Genomic DNA, 21,745 nt, shown 5'->3' with positions numbered 1-21,745 from the left:
GAAGGCCTCGGGACCGAGAAAAATATCCCAATTAGGCGGGATTCCCAATTATCCGAAACAACGCGAAATCAAAGAAATCAGCCAGAAAACGTGATGTACGGAAGTCACACCTTTATTGTGGCAAGTCAGCCTACTTGGAGAAAAATTCCTCCATGCGTGACTGACGCGTTCGGTAGTTCCCAGCACTGAAAGTCATATTTTCCAGCCTGTCAATGAGGCGCAGCATCTCAGCCTCGCCGCCGTTGCACTCGACGAAGCTGCGCACAACACTCAAGGCATCGATGACATCCGCCAAAGGGGGTGCTCGGGAGGGCTCGTCATCGCTGTCAACATTAGAGGCCGAATCGGTCGATCTCGCAGCTATCTCGCTGTCGATGTCGGCGTAACACGTCTGCACTGTGCACTCGACATTTGCGTACTCGGAGAATCCGATTGGAGTGCACTCCTCGTCCGCAGGCAAAGCCTCATATCGAGCGCAGAGAGTCTCCCCTTCTTCATCAAACGGGCAAGTGACAGCGGTGACAGCAAACTCAGCGGAGGTTGCCTCTTCTTTCACAAAACCGGCGTGCTCAAAACACCGTCGAATAACGGTGGCCTCCACCTACCTCCATGCGTGAACAATGAGGCAAATACCACCGAGGAGGTCAATGTTATACTCCTTTCCATTGTCATAGCAAAGGAGCATTCGCTTCAACAGATTGTAGCGATATATTTTCCTGGTATGGTGTATGACGCCCTGGTCCATCGGCTGCGATAGCGACGTCGTGTTCGGGGGTAGAAAGACCAGCCTGATTGCCTGCAGGTTCTGAATGTCGCCGTGAGCTGGGCAATTATCGACGACAAACAAAACGCTGCGCCCTGCGGCCGCAAACTTGCGGTCAAGGTGCCGCACGTATTCTTCAAAGAGTGCAGCCGTCATCCAAGCTTTCTTATTGTTTTTATAGATCAGGTCATCCTTGGATGGCAGTCGTGCATTTTTGAAACAACGAGGCTTTTCTGTCTTCCCAATAACAAGCAGTGGCAGCTTGTGCTCACCGCACATGCTTGCACCAAACAAAACAGTGATTCTATCTTTGTTCTGTTTCCGCCCCTTAATGTCTGCCTCCTTCAAAGCGAACGTCTTCGTAGGCAACATTTTGTAGAACAGAGCAGCTTCATCAAGGTTGTAAACATCTGCTGCTTCGTACTTGGCGAGTAGTGGAGCCAAGGTGTGCTGCTTCCAGCCGTCGACAACAGACTGATCCGCGCTGCCACTCTCGCCACAAACAGTCACGAATGTCAGGTTGTTGCGCTCCTTAAATCGGCAAAACCATCCATTGCTGCATTTAAACTCAGAATGTCCAAGTTGCAGCGCCAGCTGGTTGGCCTTCTCACGCAATATGGTCCCATTCACAGGAAGGTGTGCTGCGTTGGCTTTCTGCAGCCAGTCGATCAGAGCTGCTTCAACGTCGGCGTACGTAGGCGGGCGTACTCGTGTACGCTTTGACGAGTGCGTCTTGCTGTAAGCATCGAGAATTTTCTCCTTATTCTTGATGATGTTGCACAGCGTTGACAGAGGCACGTGGTGCTTTTCGGCGAGAGCCGTTTTCGACGCCGTCGACTTGCTGGCCTCTTCAATTAAGCACACCTTTTCGTGCAGGGACAAGCTCTTGTACTTCGGCATCTTCCTTCCAAGCACACCTCAATCAACTAATTCACAGGGAAGACACTCAAGCGGAGACAGGAGACAAATAGAGCAGTCGCACCGAATCGCACAATGCTCGCCAGCCGACATCCAAATGGCACAAAGACTCCACAAAACATTCACTTCGCTAGAGTGGCTAACATCGCTGTTGAGATGATGATGATCATGATCGCAACCGCACGCATCGCCGCCTGGCAATTGCTAAAACATGGCGTCTACGACGTATTTCCGGTAAAAAAAAACATGGCCTTCGAGATCCGTACATCAAAAAAAAAAATGCATGTTTTAGTTACAGCCTCCGAGATTCGCAACACCCTTTGCATATCTTGGAAGTCGCGGCCAATGCATATCTTGGAAGTCGCGGCCAAGTGTGCCAATTAACCGGGAAGTCGCAGACTGGCCGCACCAATTATCCGGTTAAATTTACATGTAAAAATTTGGGACCGCACAAATAATACAAATTATCCGGGATTCCCAATTAACCGAGTACAAATTACCGAGGTTTTACTGTACTTAAAAAAAAAGTGCGCCTGCCACAGTGGTCCAGTGATTATGACGCTTGACTGCTGACCCAAAGGTCGCGGGATCAAATTTCAGCTGTAGCAACTGCATTTTGATGGAGACAAAATGATAGAAGCCTGTGTGCTTAGTTTAGATGCACGTTAAAAGAACCCCACATGGTCGAAATTTCTGGAGCCTTCCACTACGGTGTCCCACAGCATCATATCATAGTTTTAGGATGTAATGCCCCGACAGTTATTATTAAAGGGCCCCTAAACCACCCAGAGGTTGAAATTTAGTTGTGGTGTTGCAGTTGCACGCGAGTCTTCAACAACACGTAGCCACGAGAATTTTTCTAAATGGTGCGGTAATAGCGCAGTAACATGCATCTCATGATCCAAAAGCGGCCCTCGCTCATTTCGCTCTTTCCTTTGCTAAGCTCCGTTCGTCGGCTTGTCTCTCCTACTGGCCGAGTGCGTCTCCTCACAGTGCAAGGAGGAAGAGTGGCGAGCAGACAAACAGGTTCTTTTTGCTTCTGACATGACCAGATGCGAGTGGTGCTGTCAAAGCCAATACTAAGGCTACCGAAACGCCCGGAGAGGACAAGGGACTTTATTTTTTCTTATTTCATGGCGCGCCCGCAACTCGTAGCGCTTCTGTGTTTGAAATTGTTGATCGTAACGGCTTTTCTGAACTCGATGCGCACGGTTACTTGAAAACTTAATAAGTTATCGAAGGTGGTTTAGGGGCCCTTTAATAAAACTATACCATTGCCAGCACCGCGGCCTTGCCAAGATTGCTTCGACATTAGACGCCACACACTCATTTAGTAATTAAGTCAAATGGGCAAAATCATGGAAGGAAGCTTTTGAGGAAAAAAAAAAGTCTCACAGGGAAATTTTGTAGCAAGCTTGAAACAGAACGGTGATGATGTGCCTTCTCAGTTTGGGGGTGATGAGCGTTTTCCTCTCAAGGGCAATGTCGCACCAGACGCCGAAGGAGGAAGGCAGCTCGAACTTGAGGTAGTCGTTGCGGTCGTGCTCGTGCTTGGGGATGATCGCGCTGTTCGGCACCAGCTGCTTCACGTCGTCTGTGACCAGGTGGTCCGGCAACATTGCACGCAGGTCCTCCGTAACACGTGACAACCTCCTGCAACAGAAGAAGACAAAAAATTAAGGCCAGTTCCACACCGTTTAACGAGCGATGGTGAAAGATGTAATTTTTTTTCTTTTCTTGGTGTGAATGCAAGCAAAAATAAATTGTATGCATAGTACACAATTTGTGTACTTCCTAAGAAAAAAAAATGCAATGTTACTGACTATAGAACAAAGACACATATGATGGCTAACTAGAATACGCATAAATCAATGCCCTACGACCTTGCATTTGTTGCATGCAGTAACTGAGCACCTCAGAATAAAGTTACCGTATTTTATTGCATATAACCCGCCCCTGCATAGCACCCCTAACTTTAACACTACAAGTAGAAAAAGAAAACATGCATATAACCTCCGCACATAACCCGCGCCCCTCCTTTTTAAGCGCATTTTCCCGTATTTCAGAGCGGGTTATATATGAGAAAATACAGTATGTGAATTTCACACATCAACAGTCCACCATGATTCGTGCCTGAAGGGATGCAATAGACTGCCATCAGGCTTTGCTTGACATGCCAAGTAATGCAGCACATTGCATACTGGTACAGTACTCAAGGATTTAAATGCAACAGTTTTTTTTTAGTATAATGACTGCCATGAGCAACTGCTTATGATAACTGCACCACATCGTTGTAAATCGGGCCACTAAAGGTAATGTCGGCTCTGGTGTAAGTGTTCGAGTCAAAATCATGCCGATACGACGCGAACTGTAGACGCCAGAAATGAAAGTATGTGCGTTAGATTGCCCCTGAATTTTCGCGTTTCAGTCTGTGGGTACTGTACACGCCTAGAGTGCACTTACATAACTGCATCTCCGGGCTCTGCTGTTTTGTTGGACTGGGCAGGTGCAATGAGTGGCTTCATTTCTTGCGAGTGGGCAGCTGGAGCATCCGGTACGTCCTCGACACTGCTGAAAAACAGACATGGAATTAAGTGCTCCATGGTAAAGACCAAAACCAGCGCTATTTTGTTTGGAGGCATAGCATCAGCACCTTTCAGTGCCAGGAGCGTTTGCCAACTTTGCAGTCGGAACTTTTTCATACGCTCGTCTGTGTCTGTCTGTGTCTCTTGTCGCGCTGTAGTTGTCCGAGTATGTACCAACTCGCCCAAGTGTAGGTGTTATTGGTTTGTTGCAGCCCACTTTCTTGACAGCCTGTCTAGCTATTTATTTTGATTTGTCTTTTGTGTGTTGATCAATGAATACATCAGTGCTGATTGCTGTTTCAGGCCGTTTTATTTGTCTTCGTCTACGTCGTGCTGCATTCGTCCGAGTATGCAACAAACCACCTTTGCATACACAAGGACCTACAGACAAGCCTGGTTTTGCACTGTCGGAGGCTTTAAGTTCACACATAAAGCGCAAATATTTAAAGCCTGAAAATTAGAAAAGTGAGCTCACGTTATCATTGATTCCAAAGCCTCGGCATCAGAATTGCTGCTCTTCTTAATATTGACGTAAGGTGCTTGCGTAAGAACGTCGCCCAATGTGCAGATAGTTGGCGCTACGCTGACATCACTGCAAAAGAGCAAAGCACATCACCCGTTTTTATACAATGACCTAAATGCACAAAAAGGAAAAACACTTTTAAGATAGATACCAAAGAAAATAGGAAAAAATTACAAAAACATTGAAATTCCACTTGAAGATGCGACCGTTCCGATAAACAGAGTTTATTTCGCATATTTTTTAACAGTTGGCTGTACTTCTGAAGGGTTGTCAGCGTGCGGTGGTTGCACGCCAGCGTGCGTGTGGCTGCGCATCGACGGCCTGTGACGCCAATTGTCCCAACAATTGACGACAGCGAAGAACTGTACTTAATGCGAAGAACTGCGAAGAACTGTACTTAATGAAACCACTGGAATGCACAACACAAACAGCGGTGTGAAAGCTGCGACCGGACAGCTTGCGTTGCTATACAGGGCCAACAGTTCAGAGATTACTGCGTGGCACTGCGAAGTGCTTCAAGAATTTAGTCTCTGCATGCAAGTGCAAACACATATGCTAAACGCCTTCGGAGGAATGCATATTAAAATGTCAACCACATTATTTACACCTTAGCTACAATGCGCACTTGCCAGCCCAGATATCCAACGTGAAAAAAACAAAAAAAAACCAAGACACCGTTTGCTTAAAGTGAGATGGAGTGAAATGTAAAACCGAGGAACATTGAAGTAACCCTGTAATAGTGTGCAAAATGATGTGAAGGAACAACAGGAGATGTTCCATTATTGATTTTCATTTGTTTATATATGTAAGTATGAAAACTAGTCCATCAAAAATAGTAACCTGTTCCATTTGCGATAGTGATACGGCACATTGATGAATTGAACTGGAGTGTGAAATCTATCTCTTTTTGAGATACAGTACCCCCCCAGTTTACTATGGTCCCACAAAAAGTGCACAGTGTGTCATCACTAAGCCCATGGAGACAACAACGATGCTTGAACACAACGAAGCCTACAATGTGGCAAAGCAAAACTACAGGCATACCTGGACTGGATGCTGTAATGCAGCTGGTCTCCCTGTCGGGAAATGTGGAAAACTTTCTCAGGTGACGCAGGTGACCTCGGTGCAATTTGGTGCCTGAAAATTTGTCCAAAATGAGAACGACATAGCACAGTAAAGGTCATTGTACTCTCTTAACCTTGTTTGAAAGCTGCATCATGTTGTAGAGAAAATTTTTATGCACTCTTTTGAAACAGTATGTATAATTTCAAAGCCCTAGTCGCAGGGCCTCTAAAGGAGAGCGCCTAATCAGTTTCGAACAGGATTGCACAATATACGGCTTGCATACTGCATACCACCAACAGGCAAGCTTTTACAGATTATTTATGTATGACTACCTTTTATTATAGTGATGTTTTTATGTGCAATGGGGGACAAAAATCCATGCCAGCAATATCCAATTGCTTCTGTCTGGCACCAACCAATTCCAGGTTATGTCTGCGATTTTCTCAATTTCATCACAGCACTTAATTTTCTGCTCCAGCATTGCATGGCCCGCCCAACTACACTTTTTTTGCAGGAGAGTCACCCCCATTTGCTCTATAAACCGCTACACTCTAAAAAGAGTTTACTCTCTTTAGGGTGTAAACTGTAACCATTATCTGTGTTGCTTGTGTTTCCTTTCTTGGAGAAATGTGCTCCAACTCATTTTTATTCTTCGGTAGTTCAGTCACTTTGGTAGTTTCATTAAGCTGTCCCTTAATATAGTAATATAAGTAATTTAATTAATATGCAGATTCAGGCATTGCAAAGAGTAATTTAGCGAGCCTAGCCAATACTGCTCGTCACCTTTAAATTGGCATTGTCATTTTAGTGCCCTGACAAAGACAAGTCCTCCTGTCGAAACGTTGGCTCCAGTGACAATCCCTGTTCAACAATTTCCCATCGCTCAAAGCCTCCATCTTACTTTGAACTTCTGTCTTGTTTGAATTGGTGAACTCTGTAATGCTTCACCTGCTCTAGACAAATGCACCACGTATATATAGTGTCCTCGAGCCACCATGCACGCTTAGTGCAACGAAGGCAAGTTAGATGTGCGCTACAAATGAACACTTACACAAACTGCTGCGAAGGGTGACTGGTTGAAGAGCTGGCTTTGACAGGAGATGCAGCCACGGAACTCGGAGCAGGATTGTTTTTCCGCACAACGCGCACCTTTGCCTTGTGCGGTACCACATCACCGGGCATCAGATCCACGAAGTCTTCCAAATCGGCATCAAATATCTGAATCTATTAGAGAGTGAGTGGTATTTCATTTAGAACCAGCTTTATGCACTGCAAGCCAGGCTACAGCACATGGAATACAATTGTGTTTAACTTAATTTGGGCTAAGTGATACCAGTCTCTTAACAAAGAGTCCTTAACACTAAACTGATTAATCGATAATAACCAAAACCGATAATCTTCCTAAGACTTATAAAACGGCATATATATGGCTGCTGCCAGCAATGCCAAGAACATATGCCCGTCCAATTTTCATTGATCCACATCACGATCGTGATGTCCGCAATTCCGCAAACTTCAGGTTATCAGTGAACATCTCGCGAGATGTTCACTGATAAGCGCTAGCCTGGTAATTATCCAATATTTATGACCGGCGAGTGATTGAATTGAATTCGTGGGCATGAAAACAATGCCTGCCTCGTGGGACACCTTGCAAAGTGAAATAATAACATATCGTTTCGTCTGTATGTTTATAATGCTCCTAGGTTATCACGTGAAGCATGTCATGGAAAGCTGTCGCTTCGATCACAATCCAGAATCTACAGTTCCCCAAGAGTCTAGCGGATATGTATTCAAAAAAAAAAGAAAAACCAAATAGAGTATTTGGGCCAATCTTGTTGCTAGAAAAACTATTGGTGAAGCAATGATATAGAGCATACACGAACAAGAAAACCTAGCAACAATACAATCAATCCCTTCTATACCCCCACCCCTTTCTCCTCGTACATTTGGGGAAAATCGCTGCTGACACGATCGCGGAACTTGTACGGCGAACACCATTTTGGAACGGGGAACACCTTTCAGTAGAATGTGCAGCAAAACGGTGCTCGCCACTCCAACGTTGCCGCGATATTTAATACGGTGTTCGAATTAACACCGTATTCAACACGCGCAATACGTATCAAAAGTGCATGCATGGAGTACAAAGGAGTCTACCAGGGTGTTACGAGAGTCGAATTCGTCGATTCCGGAGAGTCCCGCGAGTAACTCCTCGTAGGCACCCGTTTGCAGCTTCAGCTTTCGCCTGCTGCCGCTCTCCAGCATTACCAGGCAAAACACGTCTCCCATGGCGACAAAGACACTGCGGGACGATGCCGCGCATAACCTGACGTCTACTGACGTCCTAACCACGTAGAATTTTTAATGGTTAACCCGTTAACCACCGGACAAGCACGGACAGTCGGAGCGGGAAATGGCACGGAAATAGCGGCGAGTTGGTGGTCGGCTGGATGGATCTATGGGTCTATGGATAGATAAGGTGGGTCTATGCGTGATCCGTGAACGTTCTGACTTGTTTCAGATGCTTTACAATATTGTTTAGAAATGATGACGAACAATATGCCACAAGCGAGTACGGCAAGCTTAATTTCTAAACGACCCAAGAGCTTTCTGTGTTGTTCCTTCGAACCTAACGTTGTTAGCAACGCTAAAGCAACGGCAGGTATTGTCGTACTTTGAGAGTGTTAAGTCGCACCCTCTGCTTCGTAGAGAATCCCAGAGGCTGCGGTAGGGGTGTAAAATGGGTGCCATTATCTGGCATGCACGAGGAGAGATTTGAAGAACTTTGTGGTGTGAACCGCCATTTACTCTTCTGATGAAACGGTGCTATTATAAAGAAAAGCACGTGTTTCGCATGTTTAGGGTGAGTGCCAGTGATTGAGTCGACGAACCGGCGGTGTATACAAGTTGATGGAAGCTCGAATTAACGATCAAGGCACACTGAAGGCCAATTTTCGAGTACCACGCGCTCGATACCTTTCGAGAGTGGAGCTGGACCTTTAGCTTGTCCGTGTTGTGCTAGTTGCGTAAAAAAATAGAGGGAGAAAGAGAGGAATGAAGGAACTTGTAGGGGAGAAAAGGCGCATTTTCACCCGAATGGCGAGCAGTGGAGGATCCGGGGGGGGGGGGGGGGTATCGCCCCTCCTCTCAAATCCTGTCAGCCCCCCTCCTCCCTTCCATCAGTGTCTGTCGGCCACCTCCTTTGTCAGGTTGCCTGTCGAGTTTGACCCCTTTGTCAGGTTGCTTTGGCTACCACTGCCCAAAAAGGGGAAGGAGAATCTTTCTCTACACCCTAAGAAAAAATCTAGAATTTGGGGAGTATTTCTGCCACACCACAATAATGGTCATCTGGCTTGCTCACGTTTCCTTTCTTGAAAACCCGGCACTCGTCACTTTCCCATCAAAAATGCTATGTCACGCTGATAACGCGCGTGCCATTGGTGACCGGGAAGTGCCGGGACCGCGGCGATACCGCGAGGAAAACACGCGAGGTGGATGACCATTATACCTCTGTGGCAGAAATACTCCCCAAACACTCGATTTTTTCTTAGAGTGTACTTTTCTCCTCATCTCCCTGCCCTTTCCTGCTTCCCTATGCACATTTCCAACGAAAGCTTCTTAGGCGCCGCCATAATCCCCTCTGGGCTGTTGTGTGACCCCCTAAAATGTACTGCTGAGGCGGCGACGTCAGCCTTGGTACTCGGCCCCCCCCCGCCCCTAGTGTTGGCACCTGGATCCGCCCCGATGGCAAGACATCTTTTGCGACAGCAACATTATGTAAATCGTCCAGGGATGCAGCCGGGGTTTTTGTTTCAGAGGAAGGGGGGAGGGGGGCAGGTCCTACTTCGTCTATGTGCACATTTGTGTTTGTACATGCGTATTATGTACATACACAAACTCAAAAACTTGGAAGGAGGGGAGAGCTTGAACCCACCCCCTTCCCACCAACAACACTAAGGGTGTAACCAGAAAATTTTTTTGGGGTATTCAACCATACGTTATGTATGCTTGTGCGCACGTTTGCATGCGTGTACATATACACATGCAAAATTGAAAAATTTCGCAGGGGTTTGAAGCTCCTGCCCCACTGCCTATGCGAGTAACGCCACCCTGTCCCAGGGTCAGCCGGGTCAAAGGGGAAATACCCCAAAATTTTCGCCTGCACCCCTTTTCACCCTCAAGAGCAAACAGTGAAAACGCAACGCACAAGTTCCCCACTTCCCTCGCTCCTTACTGAATATAAGTCTCTTTATTTAACCTTTCGCTCGTAGACAAATGTATAACCGTGTTCTACATTTTACATATTTTTTTCTGTTCGAGTGCTCCGTTGGTTACATCTTTTTCTCTTTGTCTCACTTTTAGTTCTCTTTCATTTCTTGTGTGTGGGAAAGAGCAGGCGTAATTCAACTTTTGCAAGGTCAGCTTTTTACACAAGTATCAGCAGAAGCTAAGTTTTGACCAAGAGTAAACAGCATTTTATCCTCTTTTCCAATATTCTTTGCTATCATTGTGTTAAAACGCTAACTCGCCTAACATTCAACGCCTCTAAAATGACCAATGAAATAACACTTGTGGTTAGCATCACTACTGCTTAAGTAATGGGTCACATATATACTCCTGCCTTTCACAATAAAACAGGCCTATGCCCATCTTGTGCCCTCAAAGGAGTACTGACACAAAATTTTGAAGGCGAGGTAACTTGTGGGATAGATTTTGGTGGACACACACGCATAATCTACGGCATATCAACGGATAATGTAGCCTAGAATGTATTTAAAATCAATTTTAAAATGCGTGTCGCGCCACTGCACGCGAAACGCGCCTTTGGTTTTTGTGTAAACAACCAACCGCCACCTGCATCACAAGTTTGTGTTGGCTGTCACGATACTTGTGAACGCACTCTCCAGCAGACCTTCTGAACGGAAAGAGGGGGCATGGGGCATGAGACTTGCATGGGAGTACAAAGGCTGGTGTCCTTGCCTCCGCAGTGCATTTTTGGTAGGTCACGCATATTTACAATGTCTCAGAGAGGATTATAGCAGCACCCATGGAGGGAGCTTTCGTTGAAAAGAGATGTCAATGCGGTGCTCATGTGCCCATGGTTTTGTGTGCTCACTCATGTTTACAGGAAAACCATATTGGGTCCTGCCTCACTCGGAGCTCTGAATTCGAAACTGCGACTGGACGCTATAAAACCGTCTCCAAATAATTATCTGTCACGTACTCGAGCAAACGAGCTTTCCAGCCATGATAAGTTGGTCGTTAGCTACTTATTGCAACAGAAAAAAAGACAAGGTGCCGAATTTTGGCCTCAGTGCTCCTTTAACTAGCAAATATATGCAAAAGTAAAAAGAAAAACACGCAGAATCTCCTTTGGGAGTTGTCTAAGTGATGCATAAGCATAGAGTTCTATTGTAGGTTGTGGCCTTCCCTGAAACGTTATTTTCGGGCAGCAGTGGCATGATCTTCTTCCTAGCGTTCATCAGCGTCTGGAATGGCCTTACAGAAGGCACATCCCGCGTCCACTGCAACAGGAGTTTGGCATTAGACGTTCCCAAATCCTAAACCGTGCACCTTCTGGTTTTTCATTTCGGTGCCAATATCGATTGCATTCGATACCAACGAGCAGACCATATCTGAACAGCCTCTAAAAAGGCTGCACCTTAAGAACAAAAATTCCTTCGTAACCAAAACAGACACTGCCAAATAGTAAAACAAAAACTGCAAATGTTTATTCTCACAATTTGCATCGCTACAAAATTTTTACAAAAGACAGCCTTCATAAAATGCAGAGGAAAGAGCTAAATCCTGATATAAAAGCTTGGTCGTTAGTCTAAAGGACATATGTAGACCTGTATCATACATAAAACATTAACATAACAGCTCACAGATGAAATAATGACTGTGACTAAATTCGTATTTTACAAAACAACACACACTGTAGAAAATACAACAATATTGTGATACAGTGGAAATGCAACAAAAGTGTTAACAAACAGAATGTTCTTTTTTTTGTACAGGCACATCACGCCAGCCTTTTGCTGGCATGAAGTGAAGATCACAGCGACAAAACAAAGGTATTCAACTTTAGAGCACTGCTCCATAATCAGTGGACATACAACTCTCCCATCAAAGATTCAAGAAAGTCTAACGTGACTGTATCAACTGACGTGCCTTTAATGAAAACTGCTTATTGAAACAGCAAGTGAAAAGTTTTTCAAGGCACTTATGACAATCTATATGCGTACATACAGGTATATGTTGCACGCATTGGTTCAGGCCAAGTTTAAAATGAGGGCAAGATTGATGTACCATGTGACTAGAGGCATAGACTGCATTTAACATGACTTTAATTAAACCAGCATGCCCACACAAAGACAGACTAGTATACATATAAGACGTTACATTTGTCAATCTTCAAACTTGTATGAATATACAGTAGGATTGTCTTTCTAATCACGTCATGCCAACTTGTCCAGCAACAATTTTTTTATTATCTTAGAGTGCGATGTCAGCAATCTTTTTTCTGGAAAGAAACACTGGCTTTGAACCAAAATTACTTGCAACATATAAAAATATAAAACACCATTAACGCAACACTGTAGAAATGAAACCATTTTGAGATATCTGGAATAAAAGCTTATGTACGGTAGACTCTAAGTCTCTTAATTGGAACAACAGCATCTACAATTGATATTGTGCTTGAATTCTGCAGCCGTGTTCATCTCTCAGTAAATGAGGCTTAAACGGAACATTCTGTTTAATGACAGTCTGTTATTATTTCTCTTTTACACTGGAATAGCACATTACAAACTGGCTCCCACACTGCAGCTGCTGTTGCCAATCTTCATAGCAGCTATTGTCCATAAAAAAAAAAAAACAATTTCGGGCGAAATCAAGCCCAGGCATTCTCCATCAGCTGCTTGGTCACAGCCTTTCTTTATGGACCAGCTAGCTCAGCTATTGTGTACTTTTGATTATGAACATAGAGTACAACTGAATTGAACTAACACACCGAACTCTGCACTACCTCTTTTCTCAACTGTGACATTGACAGTGGTTAAAGATGTAGAAGTCACACCGTACTGCACAGTTTGCTACATTTCTTCAATTGTTACAGCTATGTGATGAACGGTCTGACAACAGTACAAAACCTCACTCAAATGCTCAAGGAGGTCTATGACTTGCAATAATTGCACATGACAATGACTACACTCTAAAAACAATTGCATCCATTGGGGTGTATTTCTGTCCCCTGCAATGCCTGTCATTGATCTTGCGTGCCCTTTCTTGCTCGAACACCACAAGGCCGCTACTTTTGGAAAGGTAGATAAGCGGGCTAGTCAGTTAAATTCATAAAACTTGGTAGCAGAAACAAACGATACTGCTCTTCTGTGCCTTGTTTGTTTGTGCTGCCAAGGTTTTATAATGACACTACTTTCAGGTCATTGCGGATGCGTGCGCACGCTAATGGCACGACATAACATTTTTTTATAGGACCGTTCTGAGTGCAGAGTTTTCAAGAAAGAAAATGCAAGCAAGTGCCATAGGGTGCAACTGTTTGAAGGGCTTGCAAGTTAGAGATTTAGCGACTACCCTAGATCATCGACGAGAGTCAACGGCTGTTACTCTCCTGTACAAGTTGATGAACCTCTTGCATTTGCCCTGTGGTGTGGTGTAGTCGAAGTCAAGAAATGCGTGCTCCAGGAACGTCATGATGCCCTGCCCGCACTGGGAGTACTCCAACTGGAGGAGCCAGAAGGATGCGAACAACGCGCAGAGGCCTCCGAGCAGGGAGGACGCAGCAAACAGACGGGAACCATTGACGAACATATCGATGTTTTTGTAGTCAGACGTGACAAGGCAGGGCGTTGGCAGCGCGTTGCCCTGTCGAGTGGAAGAAGTGGCCCATCAGAATTCACGTCTCTTTGCCTGCTGTTGCAATTTCACTTTCAGAAAACTGTAGCAACGGTGCAGGTATTGTTCAAATATAAGCTAGGTACCATTTTGAACAGTACGTAGAATTACAGCTTCAAGTGTTTGTTTAAAGGGATGCTAAAGAGAAAAAAAATTCTTCTCATATCAGTCAAACTATTCTATCACAATTCCAAAGTCACCACTTTTGCCACGAGAAGACGCTCGGTAAGTGAGAAAACGCGCAAAAAGAAAATGTGGGTAGGGACACTAGAGCACTGCACGGGCCCGGGCCAGCCCGAAAGCCCGGGCCCGGCCCGCGGGCCGGGCCGGGTAAGGGATTGTTGGATCGGGCCCGGGCCGGGCTCGGGCCTGTGATCTTCGGGCTTGGGTCGGGCTCGGGCCGGAGCCAGGCCCGTATTAGGCCCGGGTCTCATACGTATCTGTATAATTGCGTGTGTACGTCGTTCGGCTTTGTTTTTGTTGTTTTGCGGGGTTTAACTTCCCGAAGCGACCCAGGCTATATGAGATGCCGTTGTTGAGGGCTCCGGGTAATTTCTGTGCACGCCAAAGCACCTGGAGTGCTTTGGCGTGCACAGAAATTACACAGTACAAGACGTCTACAATTTTGCTCCATCGGTATGCCAGACGCAATTTCAAGAAACGCCCAACATAGGTTTCCACCATTATAGTGAGTGAAAGACATTCTTGGGTACCGTGTAAGGAAAGCAACGGTAAACTGCCTAGATTAGTGTATATAAGATTTGCGCGTTTGTATCTACGGAAACATTCTGAGTGTGCAGTTACGCTCGCATGCCCGCGCCGAGCCTGTTTCCGCGTGCGTGACTCCGTAGACTGGTCAACGCCACTTGTGAGTCATTAATGTCTAAGGAACTGTTTTTCGTGTAGTTTAAGTTCAAGATGTGGATCAACTCTTATCACAGGGCGAACGCCGTTGTTGATTTTCCCATTACTAGTGGTGAGGCGCCAGGCCATAGCGACACTCGTTTCGCCGAGTGTGGCTCACAACTGGAGTGATGAGAGAAGCGATCCGGGATTCTGGGAATAACTAACACACACACAGACTGATTAGTTTTATTTAAACCACCCTTCATTCAACACACCGTTATGGCACACACGTCTGGCACGAGTGTTTCGTTTTAAATAACTTCGCAATGAAAACAAATTTTCACGTAAAAGATGGCGGGGACCTCGTTTCGCTTAAAGGGGTCATGAAGCACCCCTTGGGCTGATTGAAAAAACACATCCTGCGGAAAGCTGACACGGCTATGAACTGCTCTGCCAAATATTACAGTCGTGCGCGCCGCGTAATGGCCACAAGCGGAGCGCGAAGTTGCCTTTTCCCCAGGCACCCTCTTTTCAAACAGAGGCCGGTTCTCACTCTCGTCGGTGGGCGGGGCGTCTGTCCGCTGTACGTCGCAAGAGACATAGCATGCTTATTGGCCGATAGCCGACGTAAATCGAGAGCGGCGTTCGGATCAGATGCGCTTCTTGCCGCGGGGTGCCGCCACTTGCCGGCACCGCACTCCTCAGTACATGGTAGCCGCACTCGCGCAAGCGAATCACAGCGGGAGAGCGATCGCATTTCATGACGCGCGCTGGCGTAACTTCTTTCCCCCATGCCATCCCTCCCTGTCTAGCTTCCAGTGCGCTCGTCGGCATGAGAAAAGAGAGAAAGCGCTGGGAGCGTGCGCCAAACCCCCGTAACTCCGCTGATTCTTGACGGATTCGAGAAATTTTTGCGGCAATCGATTCGGGAGGCAGTACACTCCGATACTGAGGCCATTAGATCATTACTTGGAAAAGTGGTTCATGACCCCTTTAAGCACTGGCTATGCACGAATGAAAGCACTTCTATCTGAGAAATCGCTTCAGAATTTGCAATATATTTTGCGTGCCGCAGGTATCTTCACAATAACCGAAGGTTGGACAGTGCCTCCTTTATGCTCAAGGCATAACTAGCGGAAACAGACCGGGCCGGGCCGGGCCGGGCCCAAACCTTTCAGGCCCGGGCCGGGTACGGGCCACATTTAAGAACACCGGGCCGGTCTCGGGCGGGCCGGAGCATGGCGTTTTCGGGCCGGGCCGGGCTCGGGCCGGAAAAATCGGCCCGTGCAGTGCTCTAAGGGACACCACCTTGAAACTCCCGCACCAAATGCCGTGACGTCACAGATTGTCATGGCGTCTACCAAGTCCTACATAGTTTCTAATCAGTAAAAATAAAGTACGTTGTCCTCTCAGGGGGCGATAGACTTAACAATATGAAGTTTCTGGAAATTGCGTTGAGCCAATGTAGCCAAAATACGAAAAATACACTATGAAATCCGTGACGTCATGCACAGAGATTTCGGTGCGAAATGAAACTTTGACCTTTATTTTCTCCTCTACTAATGAACCTATGATGATGAAATTAATCACATTTGAGTCCTCAAAGTACAATTGATTAATGTAAACTGATTCATTGTTTCACTTGAGTGTCATTTTAAAGATTGCAAGGACTCAAACAAACTTTTTTTTTGATGATCTAATGTTTTAAGCAGACATTGAATTTCTTAACGTAGACAACAGCGACATGAAAGAAAGTACATTTTCAGAGGAGAGTTTCTTTGCTGCACGCTGTTGAAACTCCAGGAAAACTGAGAGTATGTTTCATTTAAATCATAACAGTCACTGCAATGATGTAAGGAACTACGAAGTATGACCTGAAGAGGGAGGTTGCATTTTGTTACGCCTGATGAGTTTAATAACCTCAGTCACATTACAGACTCTAAGAAAACTTCAACAGCATGCTCCTATGCAGGAATGTCTCATTTCAGCATTAAGGCAGTGTCGATCAGTAAACTAGCTGGGACATCGCGCAGTACACTTATTTGAGGGAATGTTCGCGAAACATCGCAATACTCCAGCTAAGAACAACAGGGAGCATGACTTCTAGTGTAAACAAAGTAAACATTACAATTACAAAACCTTATCAATATTAGTCATGAGCCAAAGCAAGAAGCAATACAACAAAAAAGAATGACAGTTTAAATTTCAAATGGGACAGCAACGTTTATGAAATTTGAATGAATGCACACATATACAAAAAAGTTTCGCACTTAACCTTTGGAGTAGTGTTATTGGTGTCAATCTCTCTGGCACGGTGAAGTGAGTTTAACGAACATGTTCGTCATCAGGTGTGTTTCACAATGCCACTGAACTTTTACATGTGACACAGCCTCCAAATGATGTTCATGGGCCACATGCTGACCTACCTTGACCAAGATGGAATCCAGCTCCTCCCCGCATCTCCTGGCAATGGAGTTCAACACCACAAGAAGAATATCTGCAGCAACGGAGGGCAACATATTTTAGAAAAATTGTGGTTAAACGATTGAGAAGATTTGTAATGTAAGTACAGTAGTATCTCAATAAGCAGAAACTGCTTAGTCGAAATTGTCACACAACTGCTTCAAATTTGATTTGTTTTGTATTTGGCTGTTGCAACTTTACACAACTTTCTCAGTAAATGAAACTCCCATTTACACTCAAACTTCATTATAAGTCACATCTGCCATGAAAATAACTTCGTTATATCCGAAAATTCGTTATAAACCTTTATTTGTAATACTGTATAGATGACAACATATTGATCGCTTACTTCGTTATAACCAATAATTAATTATATCTGTGTTCGTTATGTCGAGGTTTCAGTGTAATGGAATATGCGTTTCAGGTTCTATTCTAATGCAACTAGCCAAACGACAGCCATGTGTGCGAAACACCTGTGGGGGTTTTAAAAGAAAGAAAAAATGAATGACTTGCAGTAAACTGTAAGCGTCGCAACAGTAAGCATACCGTTGTCCGGCTCAGAAATTGCCTGAATCTCTTCGCTCGTGCCGCAGTTCATTAGCACGAGGAACAGCTTCTTGATGCCCTTCTCGAAGCAGTCAACGATGTCGGTGTTCCAGAGGACCCTGAACTCCCCAAGCAGCTGAAAAGGGGTAACAACAGCAAACAGCTGAACACCACAGCAATGTATACTTCTCCTTCTTCGTTGGTTTGTGTTGAGCCATCGCACCATCTCATAGGCAAGTATCGGATAGTGCACGCTGTTTAGAAATGTGCCCTAAGTACAAACCTGTCGTAACATACACAGCCAACGCAGTTAATATCATATCGCTTTTAACAACAAATTAAATGCAATGAGCAACCGTTGCACTGTGAACTTCCATACATCTTCTATGTTGAAATATATTAACTCCGAGATTTTGCAACTCCCGCTGCTGGGAATCAAACCCACACCTTTGTGATTAGCAGCATGACGAAATAGTAGTTTGGTCACTGTGGCGAGGATCGGTTCTCTCAAAGTCCAATGAAGCTTTCAGAGTTTGCAAGTTGGCAAACTTAACAGCGATGAATGTTTTGCAAAAGCTGACTCAACATATGTAAAATCGTAGAATGAGCACAAATACACAGATGTCATGAAAGATTTGGGAGCATTGATAGGAGTACTTTAATACATGAGTGGGTACCCCAAATGGTGGAAGAACCTCTTCAAGACCACTGTCGAGACTTTGCAAAGCACCGATTCTGAGCTTACGAACCAGAGCAGGACATTCAAGAGCGAGTAATCTTTACGTGTCGTGCGTGGCCATTAGGCAATAAATAAACTGTCAGTGCGTCAGCTTTTATAACGAAGGAATGCACTGTGCATGGTGTTTTTAAGCAAGGTGAAGACTTGTAAAAACTTGTGGGACTGTATCCATTAAGGTGTATAAATTGAAATAACCATCTCTGCAGTACTGAATGTTTTGCAGACTGCCATAAAATGAGAGACTGATCCATTTGCCATGTACAAGTTAGTCTGGAGATATAATATGCAAAGATAAAGACAATGTTTCACTCTAGAAGGCCCACATCCCAATTTTTAATGTAGTCTACAAATCTCACTTTAGATAGCATAGACTGAAAGCAGTTGCAGACTTGAAGAAGAGAAGTCCGCATGCCGTAACAACAGCTCCAGCACACCTCCTGTACGAATTTTTCATCATTTAGGTACTGAGTTGATGTGAGAGTAATTTTGGACGTTCTCAGCTCACACAGAAGCATTTCAAGCTGCAATTCGTATGCTTCAGTTTAGGATAAAGAATCCATGTTTATAAAAAGTTAAATAATTGCTGGGGTTTACCGTCCCAAAACCAGAATGTATGTTTATAGGAAGTTAAACTCACAGATGACTCTTCCCTGAAGACGGGAAATGCCAAAATAATTTCCTCCACTGACATTTCACGGATAATATTGTGCCTCTCCATTGCAACCAGCTCTCGCTTGTGATCATCCATGCAGTCTGCAGCAGCTGAAACTTCGGATTCGCCTTGATGACATGCGTTGTCTTTGTCCTCCAATGGCTGTTCGTCTATGCACTGAAAGCGCAAAGAGAAAAGAAAGGAAATTGAAAAGGCTTAATCAAATATCTGGTGTGTGAAACGTGGCATTCCCTCCTTTTTGAAGCTTTAAAGCAACAAGAAAAGTGCGCAGATTATGCATATTAATACGGCACATGGTGCAATGCACAGATAAAATTTTTCATCTCTGCCACAAGCTATCGAAGGACGTAAAATGCGCACCACTAGACAAAGAGACAAAGGCGAGATCTCGCCACGGTAAAGTGCAAACTTTCAACTAACTTTATTTTTCATCAGATGTAAATATAAATGCATCTTCATAAATGCACAAGAAGTGATTACACCTTCAAGAAACAAAATGACTTCAGAGGACCCCTAAATCACACAGAGGTCGAAACATAGTTGTAGTGTTGCAGTTATGCATGAGTCTTCAACAAACATGTAGCCGCAAGAATATTTCTAAAAGGTGCCATAATAGCGGAGTTACACGTGTTCAGTGATTGAAACGCGGCCCTCTCTCGCTTCGCTCTTTTCTTCGCTACACTCCGTTTATCAGTTCGTCTCTCCTCCTTGCAGAGTGCTCCTACTCACCGTGCAAGGAGGAAGAGCGGCGAGCATGTGTAGCTGCAAGAAGACAAACAGGTTCTTTTTGTTGCTGACATGACCAGATGTGAGTGGTGACGTTGCTGCCCACGCTGAGTATACCGAAAGGGCTGGAGAGGAGCGTGGGATTGTTTTTTTATTTTGTGGCAAGCCAGTGACGCGAAGTGCTGCCGCGTTTGACAACGCTGATCACAACGGCATTCTGAACTCAAGGCTCGCATTTACCCCCCCCCCTTGAAATGTTAAAGAATTACCGGGGGTGGTTTAAGGTCCCTTTAACAAGCCACACAGAAAACTCTTCTCACTTTCCATCACAGCAGCCAATGTATTGCTCATGCAAGCAATCCCTCTTAAAGGGCCCCTAAACCACTCAGAGGTTGAATTTTAGTTGTGGCGTGGCAGTCGTGCACGAGTCTCCAACGAACACGTAGCCATGAGAATTTTCGAAAAGTGCCGTAATAGCGAAGTTACATGCATTTGATGATCGAAACGTGCCGACCGCTCATTTCGCTCTTTCCCTCCTTGCCGAGTGCCCTCTTGCCCTCCTCGCCGAGTGCCCCTCAAAATCTCACGTGACATATGTCAACACCGATGTGCTCTTCCAAACAATGTCCACTTCCAGTTACCGCAACTATGTGAAATCCGTGCTTCTCTGCTACCCGCTATTGTTGCCGCGCCGGCCCGTGCTCCGACGAATCGTGCCGGTATGGACCATGTTGGTAGCTGCTTTACGGCCCGCAGTTGCTGATTCGCAAGTGCACACGTAGGCAACACAATGAACAACAGCAAGGAGTGTGGGCAGCTGCTTGCAGACGAACTGGTAGTCGTAGGTTCTTGTTCGACCAATCGCAGCGTCGATTGTCTACAGCATCACAGGTGCAAAATGCTGACGTCGAACACGTCACCAGGGAGGCCGGAAAGGCCCGGAGAGGAGAAAGGATTGTTTCTTGGAATTTGTGGGGCGCCCGAGGTTCGTCGCGCTGCCACGTGTGGCATCATTGATCGTGACAACATTCTGAACACGATGCGTTTACGTGAAATGTTTGAAGAAATATCGGAAGTGGTTTAGGGGCCCTTTAAGGATACGGAAGCCTTTTATATATCCCAAAGAGGGAGCGCTTGTGTGAGCAATACATCGGCTGCTCTATTGGAAATGAAGTTTTTTTAACCCACATGGCTAAAAGAGCCTAATGACTGTGACAATCAACATTACAATGTTTCTCGCATGAAATTTTTATGTCCTCCACTGTGTCAAGCCCGCCTGAATATAGGCCCCCAGCCACTCCTTAGGACTATAAAAGGACAGTGTGAGCTTGTGATGTTGAGCTTACCACAGGCCGGAAAAAACGCTGCGAGCCCTTGTCGTGATCCAGACTCTGAGGCTTGCATGGTTTCATGGTGACGTCTGCCAATATGGCCCGATGCTGGCTGAACTTTTTCGTTAGAGCGTTCATCCAAAACTCCTGTGAGAAGAAAACAGGAAAGATTTTGACATCAGTCAAGGTTAACCTACGGACCCCGAGTCGGAGGTCACTAGGTGCGGAGGCACTGCAGCTATTCTTTAGGGTGCCTACAGACATGTACAGAAACGTGGCAGTTTTGCCTATTAAGGTTTAATGTCTTTTAGCCTATGGTTGCAATCTTGCAACACAGCGAATCTGATCTCGTAATTTCAAACCAGATGCCAGAGGGGAATCTTAATTTAGTCATCATGCTTGGCCATCTGACAATATTCCATCTGAAACTATCAGTGTTCCTTGGCTCACACATAAGTATTTCTTGAGAAGAACTTCTTCTTGGCCTAGTTGGTATTGCTTACTGTATGACATTTTGCCGCTAATAAAGACAACACACACAAGATGGAGGGAACATGACCGAAATCTAAAGAAAGAAAACGAACTTGCGCATCTTCCTGCTCACTGCAAGGTCTGCAAATGCGAACCACGCTTTCATGAAGTCAGGATTCTGG

General features: G+C 45.2%; 1 protein-coding gene across 1 annotated transcript; it reads right to left on the bottom strand.

The window, feature by feature from the left end:
- Nucleotides 1-11,561: 11,561 nt before the first annotated feature.
- Nucleotides 11,562-19,165, bottom strand: LOC125759217 (uncharacterized). The gene is made up of 4 exons (XM_049417620.1): nucleotides 19,000-19,165; nucleotides 17,624-17,759; nucleotides 17,041-17,111; nucleotides 11,562-13,738 (listed from the first exon to the last, which is right to left on the bottom strand). The coding sequence occupies exons 1-4, from the start codon at nucleotides 19,108-19,110 to the stop codon at nucleotides 13,454-13,456; spliced, it is 603 nt and encodes a 200-aa protein (XP_049273577.1). The 5' UTR covers nucleotides 19,111-19,165; the 3' UTR covers nucleotides 11,562-13,453.
- Between the last annotated feature and the right edge of the window lie 2,580 nt (nucleotides 19,166-21,745).

This window comes from Rhipicephalus sanguineus, chromosome 7, assembly GCF_013339695.2.
Source record: "Rhipicephalus sanguineus isolate Rsan-2018 chromosome 7, BIME_Rsan_1.4, whole genome shotgun sequence".
NCBI classification, from domain to species: Eukaryota; Metazoa; Arthropoda; class Arachnida; order Ixodida; family Ixodidae; genus Rhipicephalus; species Rhipicephalus sanguineus.
The sequence above is the reverse complement of the archived record's forward strand: the minus strand, read 5'-3'. Positions and strand labels throughout refer to the sequence as shown.

Coding starts and splice junctions, on each gene's coding strand:
- LOC125759217 (XM_049417620.1), bottom strand. CDS start 19,110: ATGGATGATCACAAGCGAGAGCTGGTTGCAATGGAGAGGCACAATATT. Junction 17,760..18,999: donor TCTTCAGGGAAGAGTCATCT/GTGAGTTTAACT, acceptor ACCCCTTTTCAG/CTGCTTGGGGAGTTCAGGGT. Junction 17,112..17,623: donor AATTTCTGAGCCGGACAACG/GTATGCTTACTG, acceptor CCGTTGCTGCAG/ATATTCTTCTTGTGGTGTTG.